General features: G+C 38.7%; 1 protein-coding gene, 1 long non-coding RNA gene and 1 other non-coding gene across 3 annotated transcripts; all 3 read left to right on the forward strand.

Annotated features, from left to right (window-relative positions):
* The first annotated feature begins 567 nt into the window (after nt 1-567).
* Nucleotides 568-3301, forward strand: LOC133996178 (uncharacterized). Its single transcript, XR_009927197.1, has 9 exons — nt 568-681; nt 829-904; nt 1333-1459; nt 1659-1720; nt 1904-1965; nt 2144-2181; nt 2608-2648; nt 2917-2971; nt 3083-3301. It is a non-coding gene; the product is annotated as an uncharacterized LOC133996178 (long non-coding RNA).
* Nucleotides 2220-2287, forward strand: LOC133997108 (small nucleolar RNA SNORD52). The gene has a single exon (XR_009927261.1). It is a non-coding gene; the product is annotated as a small nucleolar RNA SNORD52 (small nucleolar RNA).
* A 2098-nt stretch (nt 3302-5399) lies between the features above and the next one.
* Nucleotides 5400-14648, forward strand: c16h6orf47 (chromosome 16 C6orf47 homolog; the record flags this gene model as incomplete). The annotated part of the gene is made up of 2 exons (XM_062435482.1): nt 5400-6258; nt 11840-14648. A coding segment is annotated over one exon (852 nt), but the record flags the coding sequence as incomplete, so codon positions are not given.
* Nucleotides 14649-15501: the final 853 nt, after the last annotated feature.

Here is a 15501-nt window from a genome sequence, read left to right on the forward strand (position 1 = left end):
TCATTTCCCACTTAAATCCTGACTAACTAGACATACTTATATTCAAATCTTTGAAAACTCGACTTTCATGTAATGAATGAATACGATTTTGTAGTATTTATTATCTGTAAATATTATGTGTTTAATTTTGTTTATGTTTGCTTCTTCTTTTTTTTTAAATCTTGATTTCTTTATTGATGAATTATGATCTGAACATACACTGTATGTAACAATTGCTTTGTTACTATTGCTGGTAAAACTGTTGTAAATGTCATTGTGTAAATAAAGTTTAAATAAAATAAATAACTACGCAACTACGCCACCCATCGTTTGCTTGTGGTAAGTTCAAGTACCCTTAAAATAATTGAATAAAAACGAACGTGGAATATACATATTAAAGACAATTGTTTGTTTGAAAGTGTTGCAATACTTTCCTTGTCTTGTATGTATATTTAATTGGTGGTATTTACTGTATTTGGAACACAGTTTGTGATACAGTGGTTGATGTTGGTGTGCGTCAGAAACAGGCAGTAGTTAGGACACACCTGAAGCACGCGGTGCATTAGAGGAGGACCCTGGTATATAAACCATGGACAGACTCGTGTTCAGTCTCTGTGTGGCGCCTCACTCTGTAGAAGGAGACAATCATCGACCTGCTGCCATTTTTAATGACTTCTAATACCTCGTGGGCTATAGTAGAAGGTAAATTGAATGTATGTTGAATTGAGTCAGTGTGCGTGTAATGGGACGAACAGCAGTAGTGCTAACCTTAGCATGTGGTTTGGCGCTCAGACTGCGCTGTAATGGAGGAAACCTGACGTGTGTGTGTCCATTTTCTTCGCTCCACAGAGAGTAGAATGAGGCCCCATGAGTCTGCTGCGCCAAGAGAGTCCTGGAGAAGCAGATTCAGACACAGCTGAACAAAGTGAGTTATTAAACTGTGAGGAAACTAGCAGTTTTCAAAAACGGCACAACGGTTTGATTAGATGCATCTTTAAATATGAGTTTTTAATAGAGCTGGACAATGCTATAATCTTTAACCACATTATAATTTCTTAGAATAGAAAAAATGTATAAACTAACTTAGGTCAGTCTAGTTCAAACTGACTGCATGACACAGATTGGGTACCAAAATGCCTTCATTACAACATTAATAGAAATAAAATTGAACAAACGGGTCTAGATATGTATGTGTAATTGTACAATTTTTAAAAACTGAATATTTAACACCCTTCGATAATCGTTTGTTTGTATATGTGCAGTTTACTTTCAGATTTAAGTGAATTAACACCAATTTATCTATTGAAGTGTAACTTGGCTGTGTAATGAGAATAACCCACCCCTGTGTTTCAGGATCACACATGGGCACAGCTGCTACCTCAGACCCTTGGATCACTGAGAGGACATGTGGTCTTATGCACTGGGTGCTGCTCTCCTACCATGCATGGCTGCATTTGGAGCTGCAGCCATGACTTTAATAGTGAGTGTTGTGTGATTGGATGCAACTGAAATGTTAACAGTATGCTACAATGATGATTTACTAGACTAGAGTCTCTGATTATACCATGAAGCTCTTTCACAGTGCACTGAACCTGCAACATGCATACATACTGATTATCAATACAGGCTGAAAAGATGGAAGTTGGAACCTATTGTGATGTTGTTTTTGTCCTCATCAGGTGTGTGTAGCGGGATGACTGGAGACAAACTGAGCATTTGGCGCTACAGTCATGACTTGAAGGTGAGTGTTTTGCGATTGCAACTGAAATGTTAACGGAATGCTACAATGATGATTCACTAGACTAGAGTCTCTGATATACCATGAAGCTCTTTCACAGTGCACTGAACCTGCAGCATGCATACATACTGATTCATACAGAATGAAAAGACGGAACCTGTAACATTATGTTTTTGTCCTCCTCAGGTGTGTGTAGCAGGGTGACTGGATACACACGGAGCTTTTGGAGCTGCAGCGATGACTTGATGGTAGGTGTGTGTGATGGGATGCAACTGAAAGTTTGTCAGTATGCTACAATGATGATTCACTAGACTAGAGTCTCTGATTATACCATGAAGCTCTTTCACAGTGCACTGAACATGCATATTACTGATTCTTAATACTGGCTGAAAAGATCCTGTTGTAACACGTTTTTGTCCTCATCAGGTGTGTGACGTGGGATGACTAGAGACGCAATGCTCTAAGTAAGTCCTGAACTCATAATCAGCTGTTCCGTCTCATGTGGAATGATGATTCATAGACTAGAGTCTCTGAACAAAGCATGAAGATGTCTTCACAGTGCACTGACCACACAGAGATCACAACAGTACTCTTGTATGTTTTAATCCACTTAATGCAGACTGTCTTCAGCATGTATTGCTGGAGAGCATCTTTTATTTCACATCAATTAAACAATCCATCTTAGCCCCTTATTCCCTGGTGTGTAGCTGATTAGTGCTGCCTCATGTACAGTTGAAGGGCATGACTTATTCCTTAAACTCTACATAACCAACCTCCTTCCATAATGTGAAGTCTAACTATTAAATGGGCTAAAACATTCGAAAGCCTGTGTGGTTCCTGAACTGTGGTGTTTTGTCATGTGGTGATATTGATATCATTTTGTCTTGTAGCTCCTGTGCACACTGACAGAAGCGGCCTCAGTCCTATAGCTGTAAGTATGAAGTCATCTGCATCTCTAAAGTGTCCCAAATATACACTTTAATACTGGTAGCCATCGCCCAGCTACCTCCACAGAGGAATATATTCCATAAGAATAAGGCTTTGATGTCTGAGTTTGGTCGATGATGAGTCATGTTTTCGGTTCGACTGATGTTAACTGAAGTTTTACTCGCAGCGCACTGAGACCCTCAGTAAGAGCTTCTGTGGAAGAACTTGTAGAACTTTCAGATTACTGATGGACTCTGAATTTTCTTTGTCAGGTGTGACTGTGCCAGGCCAAGCTGGATGACACTGAGAATGCAATGAATCACCCAGGTTGGTATTGACATGTGACAGTTGGCTGAATGGAGTTTCCTCACAGAACTCCTGTTTGTTAGACTGAGTGACGCTGAGATGTTAACCTGAAGATTCAATGTCTCCTCACAGGTGCTGAGTCAGGACTACAAGCTTCCAACTTTACAAAGTCATCCAGGAAATTAAAGCGTTTCTAACTTGGAGGCAGGATTTATTTTTAATGTCAGCCTCTGAAAAAAGACTCTTGCTTTCATGAACTGTTCTTTTGCTCTTGAAAGCTTTTCCCCACCTATTAAATGTTTTTACACTCATGAAAATGTATTTATGGAAATAAATTAATGGTTGACAACACTGAGTGAGTTTTTATTGATAGCATTTGTTTACAATAAAATACCAGGTGGTCTATGTGAGTGTGGATGTTGTACAGTGTTACAGGTGAATGGGACTTTGGGGTTGTGTCTAATGTAATTGTAAGCAGCTGGTTACATGTAGTAAAGGTTATGGTGAGTAAAGTGAATGAAACTTTAGGTTAGTTCCATTTGAAGTTTTAACTTGCAGTACATATTCTCAGATCAGGTTTTCAAAGTCTGAGACTGAGGGCCTACCTTCAGACTGAGACAGCCCCACCCTTTGGTCTAGGATCGGTTTTTCATTTCTGGATTCCATTGGGTTATCACTCGTTTTGATCTCAGACACTTACTGGCCTATTCTTGTTTGACATAACTCCATACTACACACAATTCTGTCTGAGGGCATGTATTAGTTTGACTCTGGGAAAGAAGGAAAAACTATCACCAAAACTTATCTATACCTGAATCACACTTGCCAAAAAAAAATACTCTGATTTGTAGAAATGTGTAAAACTGGCTTGACCTGAGCCAGTTGCTTCTTACAGAGCATCAATATGAATCCAGATGTGCTTTCACTTTGTTTTTGTTTTTTTGAATGATTTTAAAGACTGTTCAAATTAAGTAAAGGCTCAGATTACTGATTCCACTAGTTAGGTGTATTTCACTATGGTAAAGTTGTATGTGTCTAACATGATCAGGAACGGGTTGGTGTACGGTTATTAAATCCTTCACTTGCAGCTAAAGCAGTACAGTCAGTATGAGGCCGATTAGATGACTATAAAATGACTTGTACACGTGGCTAGATGTAACTATGAGTCCAACAGCTGAACCATATGTTCACACACTAGAGGCCTGTACTGTAGTAATGCCACTGACGTCAATTAAAGACTATACACGTAAGTTTAAGAATAAGGTCAGTACTAGTGAACTTTACAGCTACATTATACATCGACAGTGATTCGAATATTACACACATACAAATGATCAGCCATGGTTTTATTTTGAAGGTTGGAATTGAACCGGTAGTCTGTCTTCTTTGTTCTTGTGTTTAGGTAAACGTTTCAGGAACCTGTAAGGAGGACCTCTCATTGCTACTCTGCGGGCTAACAGTCTCACAGCTGGCTGAGGCTGGAAGTGGACTTATATTCAGATGTAAGGTATGAAATATCATTGTGAGCTTTTTACACGGGGACCCGAACTTCCAGAACCCGGTCTGTGTGTGGAGTTAACATTATCTTACGCTAACAAGGAGAGCTAGCCGCAGGCTGACTAACAGTAGCTAACGTTAAGAAGCTGAGCATACAGACCTCTATATTATCATTATTATTAGAGTAGTCACCATACCTTAAAGATACATGTATTATCTTAATGATGTAGTTAACGTTAAATAGGCTGTCTAGTGATAAGCTGCAGGTTAGCTCTGATAACTAATAGACTGTGACAGCAGCTAACTCTGTGATGTTGACGTGGAAGTAGAAAGATGTCATTCTGAAACTAACTGTCATGTGTTTCCTTTTGTTTTCAGTGGGAACAGTAAAGCAGAGAGACTGACGAAACTCTGAAAAAGTTCGACAAGTTTGTGAAGCAGCAACGATAGCTAGCTGACGGCATTAAGTTGAAGCTTTGCCCTTGGTCAACTCTCTTCTCTTACTTTAGCTAGCCTGTGCTAACTGCTCAACGACGCTACCTAATGTTAAATGAGTGAAAGTAACAGAGGTAGCACCAGATGTTGCCAAGCTAATCCAAAGACATGTAGACCAGAGACATGTCTTATCACTGCTGTCATTTCATTTAGGGAGTTGTGAGTAATGTAAGGGGGGGTCACCCCTTGTTCCTGTTGATCTGCTGTAACACACCCACAGGTGTGTCTGTGGCCTCATGACTGATTTTGCCCTGGCCTGAATCTTTGTGAACAAGTATTACAACTTGAGTGAGCTGGCAGTGCATGCATGCTTTCCCACTGAGCTCACTAAGGCAGAGGAGCTGAGAAGTGACTGTGATTTTAATTCAACTGCAAAGAAGCCTGGTGAGAAACCATGACAGCTGTGGTAGGCAAAGCGTGGGGGTGGGTGCGATCCTGGGGGGGCGGGAGCATTCACTCAGAGGAAACCACCACAGCGATAGCCCAGAGCCAGAAGCCCAGTGGCATTAGTTTGGGCTTCAGAGGGTGGAGTTCTTGGATCTGGGGAGGGCAGAAACGGCAAAGTGACCAAAGCAGTCCAGTAGAGGAGTACTGGGAGGCACAGGAGAAGCTTCAGCCCATGGAAATCGATGATCTTGGTGCAGGGAAGCAGGAGAGAAAGGCAAACACACAACAGATTCCTAGATGGTGGAATAAATATCTTCCAACTGCCTACCTGTCCTGGCCAATACAAACGGAGCCAAGCAGACTAATACGAAGGAAACGTGATGGTCGCAGTGGAGATGTTTGGGATCGTGATGTTGATGGGGACTATTCAGACTACGGAACGCCTCCTCCATCACCTACGCCTCCCTCTCCTCTGACATCTCCTTTTCGATTCTTTGCAGAAAGCTGGAAGCTGGAAGTTGTACCAGAGCACTACGACATCTGCTTCAACTTCTTGCGCCATCTGTTTGACCTGTTTGTAGTGGGCTTCCTGTGGACTGTGTCCCCTCCCACCAAGCTGGTCCTGGAGGTTTTGGGGGTCCAGGGGGCACTGAGGCTGTGGTTCCATGGTATGGCCATGTTCTTTGTCTCCACAGTAGGAATGGCAGGATTACTCTGGCTGATCCAGGAGTATCTCCCTCAGTTTGCTTTGATCTATGGCATCGTGCAGGCGCTGGTGATCTCTGTGAGTGTGAAACAGAGTGTGTTGCTCGGAATGGAGGAAGAGAAAGAAGAAAAGGGAGAGGAGGACGAGGACGCACGTGAAGCGAATGACAGTAAAGAGAATCTTGTGTCTGCAAAGGACAAGATAAAGACAAGTTAAAGTTTAGGTAAGCTCTTTATTCATATGATTTAATGTTACATTCTGCTGCCTGCTAAAAGCAACCAAAGTCTGTATTCATGTTTTGTTTCTATGACAACATAAGTTGAGTGAACATACACTCCCACATGAAAAAAACTTAAGAACATTATCTCATTATGACAAACTGCAGAGCAGAAGTACAGAGAGCTGAAGCTGTAGATCAGTGACTTTAACCAAGATCTCAATCAGTTATTTTATTATGATATCATAAATGATCAGAAGGTTTTTCCAATAGCCCATGGGGACATCTTTAGTTGCTTTATTTATCCAATCAACAGTCCAAAAACTTAAAGCTTTTTATTTGGAGAGCTGGTTCGACTTTGTAAATTAAAAATAACTTAAATGATTTATCAGTGAATTTACCAAGTAGTATCCAAAACGTCTCCCATCAAATGATACCTGCAATCTATCCTTTTTGCACCCAGAGCTAGAAAATATGACTATTTGTATGGATTTGCTCACAGCCAATCAAAGCAAGCATTCTTTGATTTAAAGCAACATGTGATTGGCCCACTGCCACATTAGCTGTAGCCCGAGTTGAGTTAGCACGCTTAGTAGTTCAGCAGCCAAGATACCACCTAAACGCTCTAAAGTCTGTCTATACTACACACCTGTTACACCTGATAAAAGACACAGACCTAAATGTGGAATAGGTATATAATGAAGTACTCAGTTGGTATCAGTATCACTTTAAGGGTACTTGGATTGGTACTGGTATCATCATTTAAAAAAAAAATAAAATACCAGCCCTACTGTTGATCAACTCACTGACTCCTCTTTGCTGCTGTAGTCTGTATCCATGTCTAGACTTTAGTTGAAGTGAGGTAAAGCTCTTTAATCTGCAGGATACATAATGAAGCTGGAGGAGCTCTGTAGGCTCTTCATCACCATACACATAAAGCTCTGCACCCACAGTTACTATAATACAATAACCAATATTTCAAGTATCTGCATGTCTTTAAAATCCTGCTGTTTTCTTGATTGTGTCCATAAGAGATTTGATGTAAATTAGAGGTAGATGGAATCAGGTTGCAGATGTTCAGTATGTGTGCACATGTGTCAGCTTTACACAGTTTGATGTGAAATGTTCTGCTTTTGTTTATCTTGGTCACAGTTCTCTACAAAAGAAAAAACACATTTAAGGGAGCCCAAACAATATAGTTTTATAAGGTAAGGTACACTTTAGTGATTCCCCTTAGAGGACATTCAGAATTGACAAACAGTAGTCTTGTAATGGTGAAGTGATTATAAAAATAAAATATACAATAAACAATCTCTAAAATAATCTGTTATGATATAAATCTACAATATACATACATTCCTGATTCTATAAACAAGTGTGCAATGTTCCTGGGATTAAACAGTAAGGACAGCATCAGTCTTATTAGTGGGAGTTACTGGGAGCTGTGCTGTTCTACAGTCTGATGGCTGATGGTATGAAAGAGAATTACTATCGGCTACTATCGAGCTAAACAGAAATGTGAATACATTTAAGGTATATTTTACATTTTGAAATAGAGTTTGTGATAAGTCAGCTGTTTACAGTCTGTCTGTGAGGACTGTTGGACATCAGAGGACAGCAGCTCATTACAGTACTTAAGTGGAGTGTTTCCTGTTTGTGCTGCTTTACTACACTGCACACATTGTACTCTTCACTCTACAGCTACAATGAAGAGAGGATGTTATCGATTAGTTTCAATCTATTGAATTATTCACTCTGAGTCATTCAAGAGAAAAATGTCCAAATTCTTTGCTTCAAGTTCCAGCTTCTCAAATGTGAATCAGTCTTTATTTATATAGCGCCAAATCACTACAAAAGTCATCTCAAGGCACTTATGATCAGTATGTTTAAGTTGTGGGTAGAATGAGACATTTGAGGATCTTTGGCTTTGAGAAATAAACATTTTATAAACCATTTAATGAAGTAAAGAATTGTTAGTTGCAGCCCTGATTTACGGCTACACTTACAACTTCCATTTAATATGATTATAGACTGAACTACTCGACACTATATACATTCATCTAAAAGCTCTTTGTTAGCCAGCCCTGTGCAATTCTGTATATCCAGTTGATCTGAAGAGCTTTTCCACTTCATCTCATTCATCTTATGAGTGAAGAAGTGACAGTGACATTTGCAATCAGGGGTTAACTTTGTGCTGAGGGCATGGTTGACATTTGTGTGACTGACAGGGTTGTGGTGATGTGGAGGTTAGACACACAGCACACTGTGACATGGACATTCTGGTACAACATGTGGCTTTGCATGTCAGGACACGTTAAAGTCCTTAGTAACAACCATTTGAGTGCAGGGATGACCTGATATGATAAAGTGGTTTAATGTGTGGCTTTTTAAAATAATCTAATGTGAGCTGCTCTCCCCCCTGGAACACAGTGAGGCTTTCTTGAAGCTGGTCTGATGGTGTAACCGTAGAGAAAGAAGTGTGACATTCTGTGAGTGGTGTGAAGCTGCTGAACCACTGACAGAGGAGAAGCATTCCTCTGAGAGACACACATAATTCAGTTGATTTGCCTTTGGCCTCTGATATCTCACATCTTCCTGCTTCCACACACAAATCCAGCATTAGTCACATATTAGTCACATATCAGAGATAATCAACATTCCATCCATACATGTGGAAGGTTACTGGTTTTTATACCATATCATTGTCACTTTTCAATCAAGTATAGATCAAAATGAGCATTCGATTTCAATCAGAATCAAAAGAAAGATGTTGTTGTCCCTGTATTTATTCTCTCCACCCCCGCCAACCTGCATCCGGTGTGCATCTGAAGGGAAAACAAATCCTCCTGCTTCCCTGAAGTCTCCAGTGTGGAAACATTTATCCTTTCCTGTGAGCTGTGTAAACAACAAAGCTGACATGGATAGAAAGACTTCAGTTTATAGTCTATGCTACTTTGGTAAAGTTGGAAATAAATAACAAAAAATAAAAGTTAAAAAAACACATTTTAACTTCCTGGATCAATATCTCATAAGTAAAACAACTCTTCTTTACTACTGTAATAGTAGACAATGAACTACAACTTGATTTACAACTTGATCTCTATGTACAACTGGCTGAGAGATGAGTGTGCAGGGACAAAGTGCAACACAACTTCAGTCATTATTCAATTATGAAAAAAATAAACATTTAAAATGATTTTTTTAAAAATGTTTTAATTCAGTCCATTATGATGAAATGTTTTCCATTATTATGAAATACTTTTTGGTTTTATGAAGTTTAATTGTAGATGGAAAAACAGCATTCTGAAAGATGGCTGTTCTAATATGAACTGTTATTGTACAAACAAGCAAGATTCAATTATTTCATAATAATGGACTGTTTTATTATTTAAAATGGTTATTTATTTCATAATATCTCATTTGATAATTGAATAATGAATAATGTTGTAAAGTACACTCTGCTTTCTAGTGGCTCTTCTTTTTGTTTTTGTATTTAAACACTTTGTTCTCATCTGACTACTGAAAGAAGTTATTGTTATTACACTAAATAATCTGACCATGTGACCTTTAGTGTGTTACATTTCACACACTATCTTTTCAAAGAAATGTAAATGACAGCTGTTGTCAGGGCATCAAACCAATAGTCTGTTGATCTGAATCAAGACACAGTCATCTAACAGCTGTCAGTGCTGATCAACAAATGTTTAAATCCAATCAAATCCTCACCCTAAAACTGAAACACTAATAGAGACTCATAACACACCCACTAACTCATTATTTTTATTATCAACAAATCTGCTGATTATTTTCAGTCACGATTAGAAAGCATAGGAGACTGTTTTCTTACTAAACACACACATATTCAGTTGATTGTAATGTTCCAACAACAGCAGCCAGTTCTGAGTTGATAAGAAACAGCTGTTAAATGATCACATCAACTGATCATTGCAGCTCTACTTGTATTTGAACAGAAGACTTAAACAATAGAATGAATAGAGAGAAGTAACTGTATGAGTTGAAGTGATGTGTGTGTCTGGAAGAGATGCAGATGTTGGCTTTGTTCTGTTTTCAAGCCAATAATGTTTGTTAAACTATAGAATGATGACACTGTCTTTTCTTTCCTTTTCTATTTTGCACTGTATTCTAACATATAGGCAGATATATATTTACACACTGACTGGTCACAAACCAGTTTGTCCAGATGATGTCAACCACTCTATATTCTCTCTGTATGCTCACTTTCACTCTGTTTGGAAGTGAAAGTGAGCGTGTCTGAAATGTTGCTGATATCATCATCTTCTATTTCTTGGTTGAGCAGGAAGTGCATCTGCAGGCTTTGATAGATCACCTTTGTTTTCTCTGCTGAATATGTTTTTGGAGGTTTGTTTCCAACATGCCTGATCTGTCATATTGTATTTGATAAAACTGGGTTTTGACCACATCCATGATAAAACCCTGCAGGCAAACTGTGGCAGTGTACAGAGTTTAAATGGTAAATGGACTGCGCTGATGTAGCACTTCTCTAGTATACCAAGCACTCAAAGTGCTTTACAACACACACACACACACACACACACACACACACACACACACACACACACACACACACACACACACACACACACAGCCGTATGAGTCAGTGAGGTTTATTTGTGTCCATGTGGTTTAGTTTAAATTTAAAGGGTTAAAATGTGAAAATAAACGTATGAATAACTTGCACACATTCTTTTTTTGTGGACCCAGCATCAAATTTCTGCTTTTAATCCATTTTGAGAGAATATCTTACTATTATGTCTAAGTGGTGTAACCATAAAAACTTTTTGTAAACAAAAAAAAAAAATTCAACTTGCTTAAAAACACTAAATTGACAATAAAACACCATATCAACTAGTTTGGCATGATCTTACATTATAATTTTTATATTAAATAAAGGTAATGGAATACAATTGTTCTAAATATTACATTTCATCTGGAGAAGAATGGAGATCAGGAACATCTTTTAAAATGAAGTTATTATTTGAATAAGTCCACTTAAATACACTGTAGGTGATAAAATATGTAATATGTATCATTCTTTTGTGGTTGCACCATTTGACATTTTCAGGAGCATTGAGTCTTACTTTTGGTTAAAAATGGTGCAAATGTCATTTCAAATGATATAAAACCAACAAAAATACTAAATGTACATTTTAACAAACCTGATGCTGCTTTTAAAACTAGTTTTAACTGATTTTTAATTGCTCATCTTGCCAACACTTAACACACACACACATACACACACACACACACACACACACACACACACACACACACACACACACACACACACACACACAGGGTTTAGTATTTTGTCACTTTGAAATGCAGACTTTAGGAGCCGGGGATTGGACCACCAACCCTCTAATAGGTGGATGACCTGCGCTACCTTCTGTCCTGAGCCACAGTTTAAATGTTCAAAAGTATGTTTGTGTGTAGTGTTTAGGTGACTCCAGAATGTGTACTCTGCTGTAGTTTAGTTTAGCATTGATAAATCTAATTTGAGTCCACACTGATGAGCTGATTACTAAGCATGTTTTCTCCTCCACAGGTGGTGAACTGTTGCTCTCTCTTCAGGAATCCAGCTGCAGGTCATGACATCACTGCAGCAGGACACACAGACACTGTTTTGACTCCACCACTCTGTTCTGCAGCGTGACTACAGAACTCTATTGCATATTCATTAGCAACTCCTACAAGTTGTACTTCTGTCACTTTATGTTCAACACTATTGATCTGCATTATATATATATATATACATCTTTCCTACTCGATCTTACTGTTCTGTTCCTAATGATAGTTCAGTATGGAAAGTAAAGTACAGTAATACTATAATCAGGGTGAGAAATAATGGGGACCCAAACAATCAGGAAATGATCCTGTTTACATGTTATATTCTCTCATGATAAACCATGAGACAACTGTTCCTCTGAGAAATACACAATAAACTTGGCCCCAGATAACCAAAGACAGAATGAGCAGAAAATAAGCATTCAGAAGGAGGCAATAAGTGCAAAACATTAAAAACCACTTCATCAAATCAACTAAATCATCTGTAGAATTCAAAGAAAACATTGTAAGAGGACAGAAGAGGCTTCAGATAGGCTTGCAGCCAGTGATCAGACAATCCTTAGTACCACAAATCCCATTATATTGCTCCTGATAGCTCCAGCTATATAAGAAATGATCTATAAATAAACAAAATATTCAGCCTGTGAATAGTGTTCATGTTAGAAAGTAATGTACCATGTATGTGAGCATGTTGTCAGATGAAGTCATGTTAACCTTTTTTTTGTGGGGCAACCCTGTATGGTTTTGATGGAGCCTCTGTGTGGTGTCCCCATTGAAATGAATGAGAGGTGTGCAGACTTACTGTGATTAATGACACCACAGTAAAGTAACCACTGTGCTTTACTGAAGCAAACTGCTCCCACATGAATGAGCATAGTGATGGTTCAGGTGTTGCTTCTGGCCATGAGTCCAGTCCAAAGGGAGGTGAAGAGTTAGACTCTGAAGTACACACTGTATTAAGTGAATTTTGGAATCTTAAGTTTTATCTACATAAAGTGCAATTCTTCTTAAAGGCTGAAGTGTCTTAGAGGCATGCTCATCTTTTAATTCAACTAAAGCTTATATGTTGGACGAATTCAAGTTTCCTGTTTCTTAGTTCTTGAATGTGTCCATCAGACAGGAAATGTTCAACTTGAAACTGTTAATATATCACACAGTGGACCACTACACACTCTGATGCACTGTGTTTGGAAACAGAAGCACTTATTCCAGCACTGTGTCATCCCCTAGTTTTGTACAATATTATAAAATGCAATATAGCTCCCATACACTGTCTGCAGTCTGTGATTGCTCCAATTAATATTGTTACAGTGGGGTCCACAAGTCTGAGAGCACTGTTCAATTCAAGTGGATGGACTTTTGGACACCACTGTATGTAACCCACATCAGACCTGTGACATCACCTTCCTCTCCAGGGCAGAGAGGTGGAAGGAGAGATGAGCAAGCAGCAACCAGCACTGCTATCATTTAAGACATCTGTCAATCAAGCACACACACACACACACACACACACTACAAAATATGCTGTTCTAGAAGCCATAACTCTAGCAGCAGCAGCAGCTCTCTAATTGAACCTGTGTATTTTAGGCTTCTTTTTTAGGACAGTGGCTTCAGCAGTGATGGTTACAGCTTGTTCTCAAGTATGACTCATCATTTGTTCTGGTGAAACAGTTTTGTACTATATATATATATTTTCACATATTGAAGTGAAGCTAGCAGCCGTGTCTGACCTGTGGAATGGAAGAGGCCTTTCCTGCAAACCTCCCCACGTAAAGTTGCATTAAGATTCTTCAAATATGAACATGATGATATTGTTGTTTGTCTGTTTTGATGTATTGTTGACACATAATACCAGCAGCACATTCTGATGTGTTCTCTGTACGAACCTTTTGTTTTTTTTGCCTTATGTCATTTTTTTGTGCCACGATAAAACATGTTTGACACTTTATTCTTACTGTAGGCCTCTCGCTCTCCCTCTCTCTCTTTTTTCCACTAGGACTCATTTTGGTGGAATTCTCCTTTTAGACCCAGAGGCACAAATTCAGAAGACCAAACATGTTGTTTGGTTTTAGCATGCAGTAGCCTGTTTTGCACTCCACACTCTCTTTGTATGTAACCACACTTGACTTGCATCAGATTTATTCTCTATAGCATGTGTTCAGAAATATATGAACCTTCAGTTTGCTTCTCTGTCACAGCCTGTGAGATGTAGACATCAGTGGCTGATCACATTCAAATGAAATCACTTGAAATGCCATTTTCCATTCATGTGCACATGATGTTTTACGACATTAGAATTAACAATAGAATGAATTCTGGTAGTAATGATTCACTTTCAAACATGCGAGTCAGTTTGATTGTAGGATTTGATTTTATTACTGGCAGCCAAACAATGTAGAAACTATCTTGGGCTTTTTTTTTTGTTTTGAACCAGATTTCTATGAACAGTCCCAAAAAAAGTCTTTGTTGCCTTTATTCATTGTTTGCTTAAACAGAGCTTTAATGGCAGTGCTATTGATAATCCCACATAAGGGAGCTATTTTTATATAAGCAGCCTAACAAGTGCTGGATCACTGTTGCTACACACACTCCTGTCCTGCTTCCTTAAATAAGGACGGAGCACACAGATACCCGAGGTGTAATTAGAACTGGGAAGAAGTAAAGGAAGGAAGGAAGGAAGTATCTGCTGTGACCTTTCACTGTACTTCTCGTTTATGGCTACTTAAAACCCAACAACTACACTGAGGTTGTAATGTCCCCACTGGCTCAATAAAATGGATTCTCTTTTATTAATCTGTCTGAGTTTTGATTTCCTGCACATTTGCCTGTTTTTTTACACTGAATGAAAAAGAATGTGGTTCTCATGTTATTTGTTGAGGGAGACCTCTGGAAACACTGTGACTCCAGTCAGTCAGGGATATCACAGTGTCACATGTTTCCATTATGTAAGGGTGTGTGTGTGTGTGTGTAGATGTATATGTATGTATGAATGAAGTATCATAATAAAATCATATTGCTTACAGTTTAACAACTAAATTGGCAAATAAGTAACAAAATCAACATTACAAGGTAATTAAACTAGCACACGGCCATAAATGGTGGCTAGAAAAACATTTTTTAGTTAACGCCATAATATGGAAAGTGATTGTGAAGTATCAAGAATATTGAGTAGTTATGTTGTCCACACACACACACACACACACACACACACACACACACACACACACACACACACACACACACACACACACACACAAGAGGAAACAACACACAGCTTAGCTGAAGTGACTGACCAGCAGTGGAACGCTGACTGATTGGGTCTTGCCTAATTACCAATTAAAGGACAGGTTCACAATTTTTCAAGCTTGTGTTAAAGCAGCAGTCAGGTGATCATATGAACAGTGAAGAGTTTTTCCTCTCTGTAATCATTCCTCCTGTTCATACTGACTATTAAAAGATCTCCTTCACATGTGCTTTCAATGTAAAGTGATGGAAGACAAAATCCACAGTGTGTCCACACAGTCATTATAAAGTAGATGATCAGCTTCTATTGAGCTTCATCAGTGTGAGTTAGTCATATCAAGTGATATCTGACACATTTACAGTCTTTTTAGCATCAGATTCCCTCTTAGTGTTTCCCTG

The sequence above is a fragment of the Scomber scombrus genome, chromosome 16, assembly GCF_963691925.1.
Source record: "Scomber scombrus chromosome 16, fScoSco1.1, whole genome shotgun sequence".
Classification (NCBI taxonomy): Eukaryota; Metazoa; Chordata; class Actinopteri; order Scombriformes; family Scombridae; genus Scomber; species Scomber scombrus.